This window comes from Miniopterus natalensis, chromosome 4 (assembly GCF_054644295.1).
Source record: "Miniopterus natalensis isolate mMinNat1 chromosome 4, mMinNat1.hap1, whole genome shotgun sequence".
In the NCBI taxonomy this organism is placed as follows: Eukaryota; Metazoa; Chordata; class Mammalia; order Chiroptera; family Miniopteridae; genus Miniopterus; species Miniopterus natalensis.
The window spans coordinates 65,244,249-65,264,727 of NC_142084.1; the positions used below are offsets into that span (position 1 = coordinate 65,244,249).

Sequence of the window (20,479 nt, forward strand, 5' to 3'; positions counted from 1 at the left end):
GCCCCCTTTTCATCCGCAGCCTCAACACTGTCAGAGTATGGTCTATTATTGGACCCATTTTATGGATGGGAAACTGAGGCCCAGAAGGGCAAGTCATTGGCCTCAAGTCACTGGGCTAAGGGGCGGCAGAGGCAGGTTTGAAACCCTTGACTCCACTGAGGTAAAGTTATTGCCTGTCCTGAATTCAGAGATGATGCAACCAGCCTCCCCCAACCCCTCAGAGCCTTTGTTCTTGCTAAACCCACCACCTACCATCCGTCTAGGAAGAGAAGCCCAAGTTCTCCCCCACATAGCCCTTCAGGACCTGCTCCCATCCCCTCCCTGCCCTCCTCTCCTCTCCTCTCTCCCCCGCTTGCTCACTCTGTTCCAGTCAGGAGTGGCCTCCTTGCTGTTCCTCTAACGGGCCAGGCACGACCCTACCTCAGGGTCTTTGCACTGGCTATTATCTCTGCCTGGAACACTCTTTCCCCATCACGTCTCACTTGGGCTTCTACCTCATTCGGGGTAAAAGCCCTAGTGCTCCTCACTGCCCCCAAGGCAATGAGATCCGAGGAGGGCCGTGGACAGGAGATGGGTGGGACCTGACTCCAGTGCTCACAGATGCCCTCTGCAGGGAGGTCAGACTGTGGTGGATGAGAGTGGGAGCTGGAGTTGGGGGACCAGGGTGGAGGGGACTGCATGGTCCAGGCAAGGGATAATCATAAACCCTAACTCTATTCTGTCCAATATGGGAGCCTCTGGCATTTAAAATGTTATTAGTTCAAACTGAGATGTTCTGTAAGTATAAAATACATACCAGATTCTAAAGACTTGGTATGAAAAAAAGAATGTAAGATAACTCATTAGCAAATTTTTATATTGATTGCATGTTAAAATATTTTGGATGTATTGAGTCAAATAAAACACATTATTAAAATTAACTTTACCTGCTTATTTTTACTTTTTTTCTAGTGGTACCAGAAAGTTTTAAATTACATATGTGGCTTCCATGATCTTTCTACCAGTGCTAGGCTGACCCAATGACATTTGAATTCTGAGATGCTGTCACCTTTGCACTGCCCACCAGAGGGCACTGTGCCCTTGCAGTGGGGTCAGGCAATCTGAAATTTGAAGGAAGTAGTTCAGACAAACTGTTGGTCCTTTGTGGTTGTTGTCTTACATAACTTCTTACAAACAGACCTATGTTTGCCATATGCTATCTCTCACCATCTAAGGGAGACAGATCTACCTCTGGGTAAGGATTCTGCTCCTAACCCTCACTTTATTCTGCTGCTGGTAGTAGAAGAAAAATTAAGCCTCCAAAGAACAACTCGCCATTTCTGCAGCATTCATTGGATAGCTACTGTATGCCACACTCTACTAGCTTGAGGTGATTCTCCCAAGAAATTCATCCCAACAGATGAGTATGTTTTCTCTTTCCTTTTTCCAAATGAGAAAACTGAGGCTCAGAGAGGGAAAGTGAGTTGCCCAAAGTGGCCCAGCAGAGTGAGGCTTTGCACCCAGCTCCATCTGGTGCCAGTGCCTTCTGGGACCTTCCCCTGAGCCAGCCACCTCTCAACCTCTAATTAACTCCTGAGAGGTGTTGGGCAGACACAGCAGCAAGGACACTCTTTATCTGTCCACATCGGGCCAGCGGAGCAGTCAATAATTAATTCTGAATTATTCCCATTTATCACAGTGGCAGGAGCCAGAATGCCTGGAATCCCAATCCCGAGACTCTGTGCCCCTTGGCCACCTGCAGCTGGGCAGAATGGTGACAGGAACTGGGGAAGGGGCCCTCACTGAGCCTGAGAAGGGAGGCTGTTTCTGGCACCCCACTCCCTTACACTGGGTTATTAAGTGCTGTGTGATCCAGTGGTGATCAGAAGAGACCCCTTCCCAGCCTTCACTGTGCCCACAGGCTAGCAGAGAAAAATATACATTGAGTGAATAATAATCTAAATAATGCTACAAAGGAAAAGAACAGGATGGTGTGAGAATGCAAAACTGGGGACTTGTTTAGGGCCTCCCCAAGGAAGTGACATTGAACCTGCAAAGCAGAGAATGAAAGATGAGGGGTAAGGTGAGGGGTGAGAAGAGGGTGGTCCACACTTAGAAACAGCACATGCAAACACCCTGTAGCCAGAAAGAGTTTGTCCCACGTGGGACCCCAGCAAGGGGTTAGTGGGTCTGGAGCTCAGAACACAAGTGTGAGGTCAGTGCCAAGTCAGGAGCCCTCAGGGCTGGGCTTGGAGCCCTCACAGTGAGGCAGCAGCCGTCAGTGACTAGCCAGGGGCCATGACGGGGAGAGACAGGCAAGTCTTCCTGATGATCTAGGAGATGGCAGTGAAGCTATTTCCTTCCCAGGTGAGTCAGATGGCAGGCTGGGTGGTCAACTCTGTGATCTGCTTTTTTCTTACAACCATTTTCCCCTTGGAGGATTCTTTCAAACCCACGTGGGCATGGGGATGAGTCAGGATTTCTCTGCCAACAAACCGCCTATGCCATGAGAGGAGCTCCTAGCCCAGCCACCCTGAACACATCCCTCCTCTGGCAGATAGGAAAACTGAGACCCAGAGAGGGACAAGGATCACCCGAGGTCATTCAGAGGAGGACTGTGAACCTGGCCCAGAGGAGGGGTGTTTGGGATCCCAGGAGCAGCCTCCACCCTGCAGCCTCTCTCTCTTCTGCTGGACCTCAAGCCCCATGAGGGCCCACGGCTGGATGTCCTGGTCACCACGCTGTCCCCAGTGCCCTGCAAACTGGTGGTGCTTAATCAATGATTTCAAAATGGATAGCCCCAGCAGCTTTTGAAAACACCCCAGAGGTCATGTTCAGGGCACCAGGGGAAAGGGGTATATGAGAGACAGATACAGGAAGAGAGAGAGACACTGAGAGACTGAGAGACCCAGAGAAACAGACAAAAACATGGAGAAAAACAGAGACAGCGATGGAGACACAGACCCAGATGTAGATATTAGAGAGACACAGCGAGAAAGAGTGATAAACAGGGAGCAGCTCTGTGAAAGAGAGACGGAGAAGCAGAGACAGATGGAGAGAGAGAGAAAGGTGGCAGGGTCAGGACCACCACTAACCTATAGAGGAGCCTTGGTGTGAATTACAGAAAGTTCCCCTTCACCCCTCAGCTGGGTGCTGGGTGCCATAAACAACCTGTCCCACTGTCTGGGGCAGCCTGAGCAGCGTCTGTCTCAGTATCTCCAGCAGCCTGCAAGGGCCAGCAAGGGCCAGCCACACAGAAGGAACTCGACAAATGCCCGCTGAACCAACCAGTTAGAGAATGCCAGAACCCGGCCTGGAGCGGGAGGGAGGGAGGGAGGGAGGGAGGGAGGGAGGGAGGGAGGGAGGGAGGGAGGGAGGGAGGGAGGGAGGGAGGGAGGGAGGGAGGGAGGGAAACAGAGACAGAGTAGGACTGAAGCAGGAAGCCTGGCACCTGCAGTTTCTAGCTGAGCCACAGATGCCTCCTCTGGGAACTGCCTGGATTTACTTGCCACCCAGGAAAATTTTCCCTCACATTCTGGGAGCACAAACCGGGTGGGCAGCCAAGGCTGGAGGTGGCTCCTCCCTGGGACGCCGTGGGCCCCAGAGGGAGACGTGGCTGCCAAGTCTCAACCGAAACTCCTCACAGCCCAGACTTGCTCCCGGGGTGGAGCCAGGAGCCTGAGAGGCCCTGGGGTGGGGGGTGGGATCCCCTAGTTTCACAGTCCAGAGAGGGGAGGTGCCTGACTTGGGGTCCCCAGAACAGGATTCAAGGGAAAACGCATTCCTGGCAAAGGAGACAGCTTATGCAAAGGCCTGGAGGTGAGCAAGAGGGAAGGGTGAAGGGTGCTTAGTTATAAAGTTTGAATTTGAGTTTTTGTTTGCACTTAATCTTTTACTCAATACACATTCAAAGACAGCCCCTCTGTACCTAGTCCCAACCTGGATGATCCCGGGACCCCAGAGGCAACCCCTCAGACTGGGAGGACATATGGACCTTCCAGTTCCAGGGGTCAGGGGTGGGCCAGAGAGAGGGATGGCAGCCTCAGGACCCAGATGTGGTCTGGGAGAGAGTGGTAGAGCCCACATGGAGGTGGGGCATTGGTGGTGGCCTTGAAAATTTAGGGGTGTAGCCCAGCCAGCATGGTGAGGTGGTTGAGCATCAACTATGAACCAGGAGGTCATGATTCCATTCAGTCAGGGCACATGCCCGGGTTGCGGGTTCAATCCCCTAGTCGGGGGCATGCAGAAGGCAGCCAGTGAATGACTCTCATCTTTGATGTTTCTCTCTTTCCCTCTCCTTTCCTCTCTCTCTAAAATCAATAAAAACATATAATTTTTTTTTAAATTTACGGGTGTACCAGGTGAAAAAGACTGAAGAGGACATTCTGTGTAGAGAATATGCATATGCAAAGCTCTGGCAGTGTGTAATAACCAGACAAGTGCTGAAATTGAGGCAGAGTGTTGTGACACTGTGGGTCCCAAGTGGTCAGGGCGGGACCAGAAACAGAGACCAGGGCAACAGAAGCCCAGAGGGATATGAAGGCTCTTCTTAGAGGATCAGAAATGGCTTCGTGAAGAAGGGGCATTGGAGCTGGGGTTTTGAAGGATGAATAGAAGCTTGCCAAACAGAGAAGGTAGGGCATGCAAATGGAGCAGAAGGGCTGTGGCCTGAATTCAAGGAATAAGCTGATGGAGTAGCAGGAGAAAGAAGGACTAGAGGAGTAGGGGAAGTGAGATTTCTCCAGATCCAAGCTCAGCAGCCTGCCATTCAAGGCCAAGAAACCCCGTTAGGCCCGCTTCAGCTGCAGTCATCTCTCCTCCTTGGGTCACAGGTACCATCCACTTTGGCCCACAAGGATACTTGGTGGGGGACACTTTCGACAATGTGGCTCTGGAACCTCAGGTCAAGCTTGTGCCTCAGTTTCCCCATCTGGAAAATGGTGACACCAGAAGCCACTTTTGCTGTTTGTGTTCATCTCAGGACTGGGGCACCTTCAACAAATAATGTGAAGGAAGAGAAAACAGAAAAAAAAGAAGGGAGGGAAAGAGGGAAGGAGGGAGAGGGAGGGAAAGAAAGGAAAGGAAAGGGAAAGAAGGAAGGAGGGAAGACAGGAAAGGCTTTGTATCCTGCCTCCAGGCCAACACCAAGGGACAAGTCCAACATTATTATTTCAGAACATACCAGAGCTGTCGAGGCTTAAGAAATGGGTGGCGATTTGCATGTGATTTGCATTAAATTTGCATGCTATTTCTTAAACATGAAAACATGCTCAAAATGCTTTCTCCCACCCCCACCCCCAGTCAAGAAGCAGGAAACCCTCCCCTATCCTCTACCAGGGGCCCCCTGCTTGTGCTGGGGACCCGTCAGTTCAAGGGCTGCTGGAGTGACAGCCTAGAGGGGACCTGGTGGTGACCTTGGACACTCCTTCTGTAAAATGGGCCGTAATTATGGCCAGCACTGCCACTAAATAGCACAGCTGGCAGTCTAGAATAAACTGAGGCGCCACAAAAATGTGGCACAGACCCTGGCAGGTAGTAGAGGCTGAGGAACGGAGCTGATGATTATTAAAAGCCCCACCTTTCTGCTGGGCTCTAGAAGGATGGGTCCCCAAGTGTGTGTGCACCCAAGCCTGTGACCCAGTGACAGAAGCCCAAACCTGGCAGGAATAGAGGTCTGGGCTGCCCTCCCCCCCCCCCCCCCCCCCCCCGTGTTCCCACAGGATACTTAGAAACCACCTCAGGCCTCAGTTTACACACCAGCAAAAAAAGCCTGGGACACAGTGCTGCACCTTCAGCTATCAGCAAGAGGTAAGTGGGGAGCTCTCTGTCTCTCCCCACTCCCCTGCCCTCTCTGGCTGTCTGTCTCCTCCTCCATCCCCCTTTCTTCTTGGCCCAAGGAGAGGTGCCTATGGGCCTGGTGCCATCCCTGCAATAGTCAAACACATGGTCTGAGCGCACTACCCCCAGGGCCATGATTTTTTATCTACCTGTCTCCGCTCTGGGCCTTGCAGCCAACACGACTCTTAATTAAAACATTATTTCTTCCCAGGCTCCCTCGCCTCTTCCCTGCGCCAGGTCAGCTTCTGGAGCGTGAACACCACACCCCGCACAGGCCCCGAGCCCCACGCCCCCAACCAGCCCCCCTGTGGCTGCAGGTCAGAGATCCAACTGAGGCTCAGCATTTCTATCTGAGGGTCTTGTATCCAGAATTCCCACAACACACTGCTGGGATGCCCCCAAGATTATCAGCCATGACACAAGGCTCAGACTGAAAAGCAGGAGTCCAATAGTACGGAATCCAGAGTCCAGTGCCTGCAGGCTTGTTTGCAGTATTTGGGACCAACAGGGCAAAAATGTGTTTTATTGTCACAAAAATGAATGGGATGGAGGGAACAAAAGATTACCCATGCCTCAGTGCTCTACCAGGCACAGAGGCCCCCAGATCTCTGCCTATTCGACCAAAATCCTTCAGATCCAATCAAGAAACCCCACGCATGAGGCAAGGGGACAAGGCATTAAGAGGAGGGCACCTCCGAGGGGGTGGGCACAGATGCAATGGGGGGGGTATTTGGAAAATGACGCTGAAGAACTAGGAGAGAGCTGGGGTCCCCCTATCTCCACCTTTAGTCATTTGAGATTTCCTGAGCGACTGGCTATACCTCACAGCCAAGGCTGTTCACAGTAGAGGGGGCTTGTGGGGACCCAAAAGAGGATAAGGTGCTCACTGGCTGGGCAGGAGGGCACCCGAGAAGACTTCCTGGAGGAGGCTGGAATTCCAGGTGGGCTGGAGCCGCAGAGAGGAGCGTGAAAGGTGCCTTTGGCAGGGGGCACAGCTTGGGCAAAGTTGTGGTCAAGAGAACGTACAAGGTAAGAGAGGTGCCGCCTTGAGTTCCTCGCCTCTCCCCTCTGTGCTTCTCTTCATATATATCCCCTGGCTGCCCATGGGAGCCTCTCAAGGTGGCACAGTGGTTCCCGCTGCATGGACTCAGGGTCACAGTACAACCTGATTGGCTGGGCTGGGGAGACAAGGTCCTAGTTCAGTGTCAGGGAGTGGGGCTCCGTCAGGAGTGTCCAAGGCCGTGGGCATCAGCTGGTCAGGCCAATGTTTCACTGTCCACCCTAGGAGCCCAGAACCTGGAATAGCAGGAGGGGGTGGGTAAAACAATCTCAATTCAGCCTTCAGGAGGGTGGAACACCAGCTGTCTGGCCAGGTTTCCCTCTTCCTTTTCCCTAATATCCCCTCCTGATGGATGTGGACAGCAACACCTGCAGTCATCTCCTCCTTCCCCGTGGGCCTGGTGCCCTCCAGGAGGGACAAGGGTGACCCTTTAGCCACAGGTAGCCAGCCATTCTTAGAGGGGGCTTGGCTATTTAAAGCCACCTGGTGGGAGTCACAGGAATTCAGGCAAAGAGTACAATGTAAGGAGGGGGGGTAACAGAGCCCAGAGAGGCAAAGTCACTCACCCAAGGTCACACAGTCTGAGCAACATCATTCATGTTAGGGGCCATGCATGTTAGTCTAAAGGTAAGTGAGAAGGCAACGGTAGTGTCCTTGCCCAAGGGGTCAAAGGCACAGGGGATTGGAATCAGGGAGTGGGGTGGGGTGGTGACACTCAACAGAGGTGAGTCCCTTCTCCTCTCTGGGACTCATTTTTCCCCATCCGTGGTCCTCACAATATGTAAGGTCCCTGGAATGACTTACCTCCCGAAGTAGTCCTCCACCCCAGCCTGCTCCTTTAGCCAGCATCTTTGGTCCCCTCAGTCATGGCTCCACCTCCTCCAACCCAGACTACCTGAAGGAGGGGGACAGAAAGACACAGATTACAGCCCTCACCTCAGCATTCAAGGCCTCTCTCCTATCTGCTCAGTGTCCAGCTGATGAATCGTCCCACATCTGCTAGGACTTACCTCCAGGTTAGAGACCTTCTCCCCCACTTCCAGGCACCACTAGGGCTCTAGAAAAATGTCTAGAGCTGCCCTTTCCTCACCTCCAGACAATACATTCCACAAATATTTACTGAGCACCTACTATGTGCCAGGCACTGAACTGGGAGCACAGCGGTGAACAGGATGAACAATAATGCCCTCATAAAATTTAGTCTGGTGGGGGAGATGGGGTGAAAAAATTAGAAAAATATAGACAAGTCAGGGGCTGATAAGTGTCAGAGAGAAAGATAAAAGCAGGGGTGGGGCCAAGCCAGTGTGGTTCAGTGGTTGAGTGTCGACTGGAGCATCAAGAGGTGGCCAGTTTGATTCCCAGTGAGGGCACATGCCCAGGCTGCTAGCTCAGTCCCCAGCGGGGGGTGTGCAGGAGGCAGCCCATCGATGTTTCTATCTCTTTATCCTCCCTTCCTCCCTCTAAAATCAATTAAAAAAACATTTATTAAAGAAAAAAAAGCAGGGGTGGGGGTCGGATGTGATTTTAAACAGGGTAATCAAGGAAGACTGCACCGAGGTGACAGCTGAACAAAGGCCTGAAGGAGCTGAAGGAGGGAGGGAGGAAGGTGGAAAACATTCCAATCTGACATTAATCATGTTTATTTGGTTTCATGTCTCTCTCCCCACTGAACTGACTATGGGCTCTGTAAGGGCAGGCTGGTCTGCATCCCCACTGGGTTCCAGTGCCCAGCACATGGCCTGGCACACAGTAGGCACTCAATAAATACTTGTTGGATATTGAACGATGATTATGGTGTGTGGACGTCTGTGGGTTTTCCTGCTTCCAGACCTTATAGGAGAGGGTGCACTGCCAGCCCCAAACCCCCATCGATCACCATTCCACCATCTGCCTCTGCCCCTGAGATCCTCCCTCCTGAGAGCCTGGGGAGGCAGGCTCTCCCCCCAACACACCTCGAGTCTCCAGAGCCAGCATCTGAGGTTTCAAATATCACCCCAGGCAGACCAAACCTCTGTGGCCCGGCAAGCATGACCCCATACACTCCAGGGTTACACATATAGATCCAGTGTGCCCCCTGCCCAACACCTCCAAGGTGGCAGCAGGAGCTCTGGGACCAGCCCCTGCCCACCTCCCCCACCTCACTGCCCATATGGACAAGCAACAGCCTCCACCATCTCCCAGAGCTGCCCCCGGCCTCGGTGTGTGCTGTTCCCATGGCCCAGATGCCCTTCTCTACAGAACCGCCTGTGGGTCACCTTGGCCAGGACTCCAGATGGCCAGGTCAGAGTGTAAGCAGCAAGTGTCGGGATGGGAATGTGGGGTGGGCAGGTGCAGTGGGGGAGATGGATGAAGGGAGGACGAGAGACTCAGAAAGACAGAGACACAGAGAAAATAGAGACAGAAATGCACAGAGTGCCCTAGAGAGACACAGAGAGAAAAGAGCAGAGACAGAAATGGACAGAGCCAATAGACAGAAAGAATGATAGAAGTGAAATAAACAGGATAGCACCACTGAGAGAAGGAGAGAGGGGAGAGAAAGAGGGATCTTGAGACAGCCAGGGGAGGCCAGAGAGAGGCAGACGGAGGGAGAGAAAAGAAGGAAGCAGCCAGGGGCACCCAGCCGCCCTCCCGGCGCCCTCCGTTCCTCTCCCGCAGCCGGTACACACAGGGCAATGCCGCAGCCCGCGGGAGAGGGTTCCAGGGGGCAGGGAGCACCCCTAGTCCACCCTCCAGCCCATGTCCCACCCACCCGGACCCCAGACAGGCCCTCCTGTGCCCCGCCATCTCCCCCAGCCCCGGCGCCCCCCCCCCAGCAGCCCCTCCTGCTCCTCGCCATCCTCTCCCAGCCTTGACCCCCTCTGTACCCAGGCCCCAGCCAGGCCCTCCCAAGCCGCGCCACCCCGCCTCCCGGGGCCCTGGCCCGGCCACCTGGGGTCGCTGACGAGCAGCAGCACGGAGCCGTCCTGCAGGCGCACGTCGCGCACCGTCTGGTGGTCGTCCAGGCGCCGCGCGTTGTAGTAGAAGGTGCGCTTCCAGGAGCTCACGCCCTGGCCCACCAGCTGGGCGCGCAGGTCGCTGAGCGTGTCGCGGGGCCTCACGGTGAGCGGCAGCAGCAGCGCCTCGTCCGCCAGATGCACCTTGATGTGGTAGCGCTTCCAGCGCGACAGGCCCCGCCGCAGCCCCTCCATGGCGCCCGCCGGGCGCTCCCCACGCGTCCGGCCCCGGCCCGGCCCCGGCCCCTCGTGCCCCGCGCACCCGCCCGACAGGCCTAGCAGCCCGCCCCCGCCGCGCCCCGCCCGCCCAGCCACGCCCGGTGAGCTTCAGGGAGGTCCTGCGAGGGCGGGGCGCGGAGAGGCAGGCCCAGGGCCCCTTGCCCCCACCCGCGGACACCCCTCCCTTTATGCACAGAGGCATTTAGTGCGTACTAGAAGTGCCCGGGATACCTGCGAACCAAACCCACAAGGAGACACATGAAGATAAATACTTAAACACACAATGCATCCTATCGTGGGAAATGCTAGGGAGAGAAAAAGGAGGAAGAGAAGAGAGATTGGTGGTTCCCTTAGACCAAGATCCAGGTCAAGAGAGATCTCTCTGAGGAGGTGGCATCTGAATTGAATTCTGAAGGTGAGAAACAGTGAGTCATTCATGCAAAGGGTCAAGAGTATTGCAGACTGAAGCCGGAACAGCCAGTGCAAAGGTCCTGGGGCAGGATCATGCCTGGTGGTTGGAGGACATGGTGGCTGGAGCTGAGTGAGCAAGGGGGAGAGGAGGAGGGGGTGAGGTCAGGGAGGTGATGAGGGACAGATCACACAAGGCTATGTGGGCCTCCAGGAGGACTTGGGCTTTTACCAGGAGGGAGGCAGGAACCCTGGAGGGCTGTAGGTAGAGGGAGGTAAGTGATTGAGATTTATATTCATCACTTACTCATTTATTCCCTTATTTCCTTCAAGACACATTCAACAAGCATCTACTCTGTGTTGGCTGGGCTGGGCAATGCTGGGCACCAGAGAAATCACAACCTAAGGCCCTGCCCTCAAGAGTCTCCCAATTGAGGGTAGAGGACACAGAGCTGGACACAAACACTCCCAGCCTTATGAGGTCAGGGCTTGAGTAGAAGGAGAGGCCCCAACTGGGAAAGGCCAGTATGTGGGGATGGCTTCCCAGATGGGTAGGCATTGGAGCTAGGGCTTTGGCAGATGAATAGGAGTTCAACATTCCCACCAAGGAGACACCTGCCCACGATCACCAACTATATAGTTCAGTGTGTGCCCAGTGAGGCAAAAGCAGGAATTAAGGCTTGTGGTAAGTGGCAGCCATGGGAGGCTGGTGAGCAGGGGCTCATCCACCCCCAATTCCATGTGCCCCCCTTGCAACCCCTTTTCCCCTTTCTCAGGCCTCTCTAGCCCCTCCAGTCATATTTATCCAAGCACCCTCTTCTCGAAAGCCTTCCCTGATCGCTGCCTGCCCCGCCAGGACAGGACTGACCAGTTCTGGATATCCAGGATACTGGCTTGACCTCCATGATTCAGTCTATACTTAGAAGCCAGTTAAGATGAAGCCCACTGGGAACTCCTCCTCTAGCAGCGGCCGGAGGGATGTGGGGAGAGAGGCCGAGGCCAGAGCAGGGCAGTGAAGAGTATGGGCTCTAACCCCAGCCTTGACCCTTGAAAGTTCCTTAGGAAGAAACTTAACGACCCTGGGCCTCCATGTTCCCGTCTATCCAGTGGGGTTGTTATGAGGATGAAATGACTGAGGGTAGAGCGCTCAGAAATGTTCCTGAAGCACAGTCACTCACTAGTTGGCTATGCGAGAGGATATTCAGAAAGAAGAGCAATTTGGCTCTGGTTGGTTAGTTCAGTTGGTTAGAGCACCATCCCAATATGCCAAGGTTGTGGATTCAATCCCAGGTCAGGGCACATACAAGAAACAGCCAATGAATGCATATGAAAGTGAAACAACAAAGTGATGTTTCTCTCTCTCTCTCTCTAAAATCAATAATTTTTTTTTTCAAGTACACCCTGGCCGGTGTTGCTCAGTGGTTGAGCCGCTGACCTATGAACCAGGAGGTCATGGTTCAATTCCCAGTCAGGGCACATGCCAGGTTTGTAGGCTCAATCTCCAGTGTGTGTGTGTGGGGGGGGGGGGGCCTGCAGGAGGCAGCTAGTTGATTGATGTCTCTCTCTCACCATTGATGTTTCTATCTCTCTCTCCCTCTCCCTTCCTCTCTCTGAAATCAATAAAAATATATCTTTTAAAAAGTACAATTTGACTCTCTAAGAAAACAAAAACAAAGTCAGCAAGTAGGAAAAGCACCTACTCAGTGACAGATGGTCTTCTAGGTACTTGATTTAAAAAATAGAATATATCCTGCACAGCCAATGTGGTTCAGTGGATTGAGGATCGACCCATGCCCCAAGAGGTTGCTGGTTCGATTCCTGGTCAGGGCACATGCCTGGGTTGCAGACTCGAACCCCAGTAGGGGGCATGGAGGCAGCCGATCAATGACTCTCTCTCATCTTAGATATTTCTATCTCTCTCTCCCTCTCCCTTCCTCTCTCCAAAATCAATAAAAATATATTTTTAAAAAATAAAATAAAATCATATTTTAAAAAATAGAATATGTTCCTTAATTCTCACATGACACTATTATCTCCCATTTTACAGAGAAGTAAACTGAGGCACAGAAAGTATAAATGACTTCCTTGACAATACACAGTGAAAAATGGCAGAGCCAGGATTTGAATCCTAGCCACTTGGCTTCAGCACTCACATTATTGTCCACTGACTATGCAGCTTCTTTCACAATCATAAGATTTCAGATGGAGATTTTGAAGGTGTCTAAAAGCAAATTCCACATGGATTTCCCCTCCCAGGAGAGAGACAGAGAGAGACAGAGAGAGAGAGAGGGAGGCTATAAAACTACTAGAAGAAAACATGGGAATTAAAAGTAATAATCATAGTTTGTTAAAGCATGACATTAAACCCTAAAGTCTTTAATTAAAAGATTAATAACTGACTACATACAAATATAAAATTCTTGTACACATACACACACACATAAATACTAGACAGTCAATAGACAAAGTCAGGGAAACTTTTCCAAGACTGAAAGACAAAAGGCTGATTTCCTTAATATGTAAAAAGCTTCCAAAAATCAATAATAACCAACAGGTCAATAGAAAAAGGCAAAAGACATGAACAGTTTTTGAAAAGGAAATACAAGTGTCTTCTAAACACATGAGAGGAAGTCATTTTCACTCATGGTAAAACTAGATATAAAACTACCTTGAAATATCTTTTTAAAATGAAATCTATCAGGTTTCATTTCATCAGTCAGGAAGATGGAAAAGTTTGATAATTCACCATGTCACTGGGGTTTGGGGAAAAGAGCCATCTCATACCTTCGGGTTTGGAGTGTGAAATGGAGTAATCTCTCTGATAATAGCTGTTGAAACAATAAACTAACTATATCCCTCTGGGAATCTACCCAGGTGCCCAAGGACAGATTATAGCACAATGCACGTGCTGAGCAATTTACAGCAAACCATGGCTAGCTCATGGAACAAAGGAGGAAAACTGAGGCACATAGAGGGAAGTGGTAGAGGGTGTGTACTCTCTCCACACCCCCAAGGTGAGAGGGTTGGCTCTACCTGTAGAACCAGGTCACCACGGCCCCAGCCACCTTCCTTATCAGGCTAAGCTCCAGGCCTCATGTGTCATACCTGTTGGTGTCTAGAACAGATCAGAGCAAGGCCCAGGGACACTTGGCTTTAACATATGGAGGCCAAGCCGGCCACACTGAGCCCTGTGAGTGTTGGGTGCCAGTTCCAATTAATTCTGACTTTCTCATTAGGCTGTTAGGAAAAGCCAGGTGGCTGTGGGCAGCAGGCCCTCTGCCTGGGCTGCTGGATTAAAGGAATCATGGTTTCCGCCTGGAGACACTATTATCTGTCATGGGCAATTATGAAGGGCTAGGCCGACAGGGACAAGCTGGAGAATCCCTGAGTTCTGGAACCTGGGAGGCGCAGAACTGGAAGATCACTGAAATTGCAGACTCCCAGCATCTTGGAAGGCCTGGTGTTCTAGACCCTCAGAATATTCACCCCTTCTCATGAACATTCTAGAAACCAGGGCTCACTAGCATGAGGGTCAGGGTTCCGAGTGGCAGTCAACACATGTCACTTCTGGCTGTCTTAGGGGGCAAAGGAAGGTTGGGGAAGGTTCTGAGGGAGTTCAGAGAATCAGTGGAGAGTGAGAAAAACGGGTTTTAAAAATGGGCCAGAGGGTGCGGGGTGGAGGGGGGCAATGGAGGAAAAGGGGGGGGAGGGCATTTGTAATACTTTCAACCATAAAGATAAGTTTTAAAAAAAGATAAAAAGTATAAAAAAGAAAAATGGACCAGAATGAAGCAGAAGGGATATATGTGGGTGGGCCTGGGTCCTCCAATACTACAGGCAGATAGGAAGGGAGGGTGGGTGCTGTGTCATTTTGCCCCTACGGGTGGCATATCCACTGAACTTGGACAAATTCTGGAATCACAGGTGCTTAGCCTCATGTGATACACAAAAGAAGTTTTTTTATTAGACTTATTCCCTTGGGCCAGAGGTCTCTCAAACTGTAAGCCCAGAGCCCACACAATTTTTTTTAAAGAATTGATAAATGAGTGTTTCCATATAAGAAACTGGACTTCTTTTGGGCCCCCAATCCAAGTGGCAACCATGGGTCCTCTGTGGACATGAATTCCCTAGTCCCTACCTGGTCCGATGCACTCCCCGAGCCCTGAAGAGTTTGCCTTCCCTGGATTAGTAATAGTACTAACTTTGTATCCTCATTTTGATCAAGATAGTGGTCCCAAGGCAGCTGTTTGCCAATGCCCTCCAGCCCCCCACAGAGGCTAAAAAGGTTTTGGAAAAAGCAAATGGATGTACCTCTATGCTTTACAATCAGTTGTTCCATTGGGTCCCTGTCACCAACCCTATGAGATCCATACTTCTGTTCTCCCATTTCTCAGAAGAGAAAACTGAGGCTTCCCCAAAGTCACACAGGGAGGTAGAGCAGAGCCCCTGGAACATGGCAGGAATCAGTTAGCAGGAGAGCTCAGGTACTTCTACCTGGTGTGGTACCCAAAAGAGAATGTGGTGTGGAGAGGGTGGCTTTGAGAAGGGCATGGGGAGGAGTTTGGATTTTCTTCTAAGGGCAAAGAGGAGCTATGGGAAGGTTTGAAATAAGGGAGTGGCGTGATCTAATTTATATGTTAGAAAGGTCCCTGACAGTGTGGAACCTATTTTAGAAGATGGATACATTAATCCTTAGCTAAGAAAGGCCTTGTCTTAGGTCAGAGTGCTCTCTTCATAGCTACTACGTCTTGGGTGTATATGTCCCACTCAAGGGAAATTTCATAAGAAATTCATTGCTAGGATACCTGGAAAATGAGGGTTCATGTTGGCCCCTGTTGTTAAATTATGTTATTCCATTCTAGTTCTATTAGAAACAAAGGCTATTTGCTAGCAACATGTTCAAAAGTGTCATCCTTCATATATAGAGTTGTTAGAGATAGAGACATGCAAATAACATGGATGCCACTTTGAGCACACAAAAGACACAGGTGGGAAATCACAAAATAAAGACTCAATGAAAAAGTGCTTAACCATCCTAGGATTCTCCCCCACTCTAATATTCAACGAAGTTATCTGATATTAAATTCTGTGAGGGCACAAAGCAATGGGCACTCAAATCTCTTACTGGAATAAGTTAGTACCGTTTTTCTGGAAGGTAAAATGGCAAAGGGTATTGAAAGCCTTTGATGGATAATAACTAATTATAATGACTCACGTTTGTCAAGTGACAAATCAATTTCATTTATTATGTTTTGTTCCCACTAGGGCAGAAGCTCCCCGAAGGCAGGAAGTGTCTGTTTTGTTCACTGCTGAGTCCTTGATGCCTAGAACAGTACCTAGCTCTGATTTACATACCCAGGATGATCTCATCTACTCATTTTTCTGTACACTGACTTTGAGAACCACTGAGCTAGACCAAAAGGGAAGTTTCTGTGCAGACATCTGAGTATCCACCTCATTAGGTCTTTAAGACAACCCTCATATCCTGAGCAGTGAGTGGAGGATTCTCAGGACTCTCACTGACCCATGGGTTAATGGATGTGCTTGTAGTTATAAGGATTAAATGAGATGATTTCTGGCTCTTACTGAGTCCCTAGGCTGTGCAGGCAGTGTTTGAAGAGCTTTATAAAACTCAACTCAATCACTTAACAGCGAAGTTATGAGGTAGATGCCAATATCAGGTCCATTTTACAGATGAGGAAACTGAGTCTACAGCATAAAAGTAGCCCCCTACCTAGGGCCTGGCATACAGTAGGTGCTTTAGTAGAACCTAAATCTTGCTCACTTGCTCAGTCAGCTCCATGAATACTTCCTGTCTCCCCAGGAAGTATTTCCTTGCACACTCTGGGCACCAGTGAGTGCTCCCTAAGTGTTTCGGTTTCTGAATTCTTTGGGTGACTCAACACAGAGCTGCCGGGGAAGGTGAATGGAGAAGGTAGTGGCAGGTTTCGGTGGGTATTGAGACACGAGACACATACAATTACCTCTCCTCCCCAGACACGTACAAGGACACATGTGAACATACACTCGGAGACAAATGCAGACACACCCACTTCAAAACAAGCACACAAAGACCAACTCAAACACAGCCCAAAACAAGCACAGATATGCACATGAGACACGCACACACAGCCCAGGAGTTCAGCCTGGGGTGGCCAGGTTAGGGAGGCTCCCCCTGTTCCAGTCTCCACCTCCATCCCTCCTCCGTGGGGCCCAGGGCCTCCTGCAAAGGCAGTGTGTCTGGTGTGTCAGACTTGGGCCCCAGGAGGGGCCGGGCTGGGATGGCTGTGGCACAGAGCATGGCTATCGGGCGCCACCTGGCGGGCACAGGGGACAGGGGCATGACAGCTTAGAGGCATTAACATCTCTCTGTGGGTCTCTGGGTCCCTCTGCGTCCATCTGTGACTGCTTTTGTCTCTATTTGTGTCTGTGTCTCTGTTTCTCTGTGTCTCAGTCTCTTCTCCTTTTCCTTTGTGTCCATCTCTTTTTCCGCAGCTCTGTCTCTTCCTCTATGGATCTCCATCTCTCTTTTTCTTTCTCCCCCCATGCCTCTTCCCCACCACTGGAGCCTAAGGCCTCTTCAATAACTGAGCCAGGTACCTCCAATCACCCCTTCCTGTGCACCCCCAATTAGCCGCATCCTCTGTGCCCTGTCCCCCAGTGGTATCATCCTGGCACTTCCTGCCGCTCAAAGACTGTTGCTGTGACTCAGCCCAGGTGGGGCGTGATGACCAACCCCATCAGCTTTGCCTGCCAGCCACACCTACTTCCTATGTTCTGGTCTTTGGGGAGGGGACCTCATGCCTGGAGGAGCACATGGTCCTTCTGCTTTGCCTTTGTCCAAATAGAGGATGCAGCTAATAAGAGGGGTGCACAAGTATGGGTAATTGGAGGCCCCTGGCTCAGTTATTGAAGAAGCCCATGAGCCCACCCTGGTTTACCCCTTCCCCAGGGCTGGCTGCTGCTGGCTCCCTGAAAGTGGCAAGTGCTGGTTGCATGGGGGTGGGGGATGTGGGGACAGTGAGGATTTGAACCCCAAGCAAGGAAGAAGAGAGAGAAAGAGAAAGCAGAGAGAGAGGGTCACCCTTGAATCTTGCTAGGAGGGCAGAGATCTCCTCTGAATTAAAAACCCAACATGCCTGCTAGCTGATAACCTGATCCCTGACCGCCCAGACTTTGGAGGCCACTCTGTCTGATTCCATGTCTCTCCTGCTCCTGCTTGCTCAGTCCTTTTGAGGTGCTACACCCTTTCCTTCTTGGGGCTAATGTACATTCTGTTCCCTTTCCCAGAAATGCCCTTCCAGTCACCTCCTCCAGGAAGCCAGCCTTACTCCACCCCCTCCTTGAAATCATCCCTTGAGCTCCAGAGAGCAGGCCTGTCTTTGTTATGGTTATGGCTGTGCCCCTGGCACAAGAAGTATTAGCTAAATGAATGAGCTAGAAAAGGCTCAGAGGCATGTTCTTGACCCCAGATCTTTGATCTTGCCTTGCTGGGGGGTTGGAGAGAGCTTGGCAAAGTGGGCGTTTTCCCTCTCTGTGCCCTGTTTTTCTAGGGACGGGGGTGAAGAGACATTTTCTGGCTGCTTGTGAAATCTACCCTGCTGGGTCTCATTTCAACTGTCTGTAAATATTTGGTCCACCATGGCCGACAGCATCTATGCAGGAGAAGATTCAGTGCCTTTTATGAGCCTCCCCGTGGGGCCTAACTCGAGGTTTCTATGGCTGGGTATGTGGGGCACCCAGGCAGCTTCACAGCGGGTTGGCACAGAGTAGGTAAGACTATAGAACTGGAAGAGGCAAGAGGCCATCAGCAGCTCCCAGCGCTTAACCCCGCAGTGTGCAGTGTGCAGACCAAACCCAGACCTCTGGTTTTAAAAATGGCTAACGCAACATCACAGATTACAGCCACATTGACACGGATGCTGAATGGACCCCTTTCCCATATCCAAAGGCCACACTTAATCCTTAGAGGAAGGGCTTTCTGGCAATTAGGCAGAAGGCCTAATTTAGACCCGATTCTTCTAGAATTAACAGGAAATACCACCATTTGCTAAGCACCTACTACATGCAGATATTGTGTAAAGTACTTTAAATGCATCATCTTCTCACATCCTTGGAATCACCCTGACCATTTAACAAGAAAATTCAGAAGGGTTCAAGTGGTGAAGGGCAGAGCTAGGATTGGAACTCTCTAGCCTACCTTGGTCTCAAGTCATCCAACCCTCATGGAGGCCTCCCCCAATTGACCACCATCAGGATCCCAGAAGTGGCTGGAGGTACGGCCTGAATTAAATCAGCAGGTCTGAGCTGGGCCCGAGAACCCCAGGCTTTTTTTTTTTTTTTTTTTTTTAATATCTTTATTGATTTCAGAGAGAGGAAGGGAGGGAGAGAGTTAGAAACATCAATGATGGCCCGGACAGCATGGTTCAGCGGTTGAACATTGACCTATGATTCAGGAGATGGCAGTTCGGTCTCCCGGTCAGGGCACATGCCTGGGTTGCCAGCTTGATCCCCAGTAGGGGGTGTGCAGGAGGTAGCCAATCAATGACTCATCATTGGTGTTTCTCTCTCTCTCCCTTTTTTTCTCTGAAATCAATAAAAATATTAAAAAACAAAACAAAAAAACATCAGTGATGACAGAGTCATCATGGGTCAGCTGACTCCTGCATGCCCCCGACGGGATTGTGCCCTGACTGGGAACCCAATTGTGATCTCCTGGATCTCCTGGATCCTAGGTTGATGCTCAACCACTGAGCCATGCCCGGAAGGGCCAGACCTGCTTTTTTTAAGAAGCACTTCCTTCAACCTTCAGGTAACTCTTGCTAGATGTATTTCTCAGTCCTTTCTCAGTAATGGCAACCTTACTACTGCGCGTGTCCAAACACGCTTGTAGTGCTCCCTCTGAATCTCAGCAGATAGTCCGACACCTGGTAGTTTACTGAAGACACCAGAAGACACTGGATCCGGTGGCCCCATCACACTTTAAACTAGAGTGTTTTCTACCGGGCCTCAAAAGAGCCAACAGGCCATACAAGAGGTGAAGCAATCCAAAAACCTGAAAATACAGGATTATTTTGTATATTATTTCTCTTCTTCATAAATTCAGTAAGCACTTATTCTGTTTACTACATTCCAGGCCTATTGGCCAGGTCTTTACTTCCCTAGTTTTTGATTCTTTGACACCTGGGCCTCATCTTGGACTGTGTGACCAAGGTACAGTCTTATTTCATGGTAGAGACCCTACCCCTCAACCAGTCAAAAGGGACCCCATCCCCACTAACCAATGACTTTGTGGCTGTGTTTTTAAAACATCAAAAGCCCTTTTTATAACATTGCATTTGACATTTTTTAACTAAAAGTAACACATGCAGTGTAAGCCTGGCAATCATTGTGCAGGCGTGGGAATTCCTACCAAGTGAGAAAATTTAAACTAGGAGCTGTTTTGAAATGTAATGAAATCTTTATGAATACAAAATTTAGCAGTTGATGAAGCTGACACATTTTTGTAGATGGGAAGACATTTGATAAGGTATTAATTCTGATTTTGCACTTTTCTTTTTCTATTTGTGGAGCCAATAAATTCAGGTCTCCTGTAAAAACATGAGCACCCTCGGCTCCATTCCTGCAGGGCCTCTCAACATTTATTAAGCACTTACTGTGTGCCAGGAGCAATTCTGAGCTTTATAAATATATATTTCTTAATCCTCACCTCAGGATTATTGACTTTTAGAGAGAAGGGAGAAACATCGACGTAAAAGAGAAACATTGGTCGGTTGCCTCCCGTATGCACCCTGACCAGGGATCAAACCTGGTATGTACTGACGAGGAATCGAACAATCTTTTGGTGTATGGGATGACACTCCAACCAACTGAGCCACTCGGCCAGGGCTATATTAACTAATTTAATTGTAGCAAAGGCCTCTATGGTAAATACTATCATTATTCCCTGCTTCCAGTTTAGGAAGCCAAAGTAGAGAAAAAC

At 50.5% G+C, this 20,479-nt stretch overlaps 1 protein-coding gene across 1 annotated transcript; it reads right to left on the bottom strand.

Annotated features, from left to right (window-relative positions):
• Positions 1-7,768: 7,768 nt before the first annotated feature.
• TINCR (TINCR ubiquitin domain containing) lies at positions 7,769-10,065 on the bottom strand. Its single transcript, XM_087816154.1, has 2 exons — positions 9,806-10,065; positions 7,769-7,772 (listed from the first exon to the last, which is right to left on the bottom strand). Exons 1-2 carry the CDS (start codon positions 10,063-10,065, stop codon positions 7,769-7,771), a joined length of 264 nt encoding a protein of 87 aa, XP_087672280.1.
• Between the last annotated feature and the right edge of the window lie 10,414 nt (positions 10,066-20,479).

Coding starts and splice junctions, on each gene's coding strand:
- TINCR (XM_087816154.1), bottom strand. CDS start 10,065: ATGGAGGGGCTGCGGCGGGGCCTGTCGCGCTGGAAGCGCTACCACATC.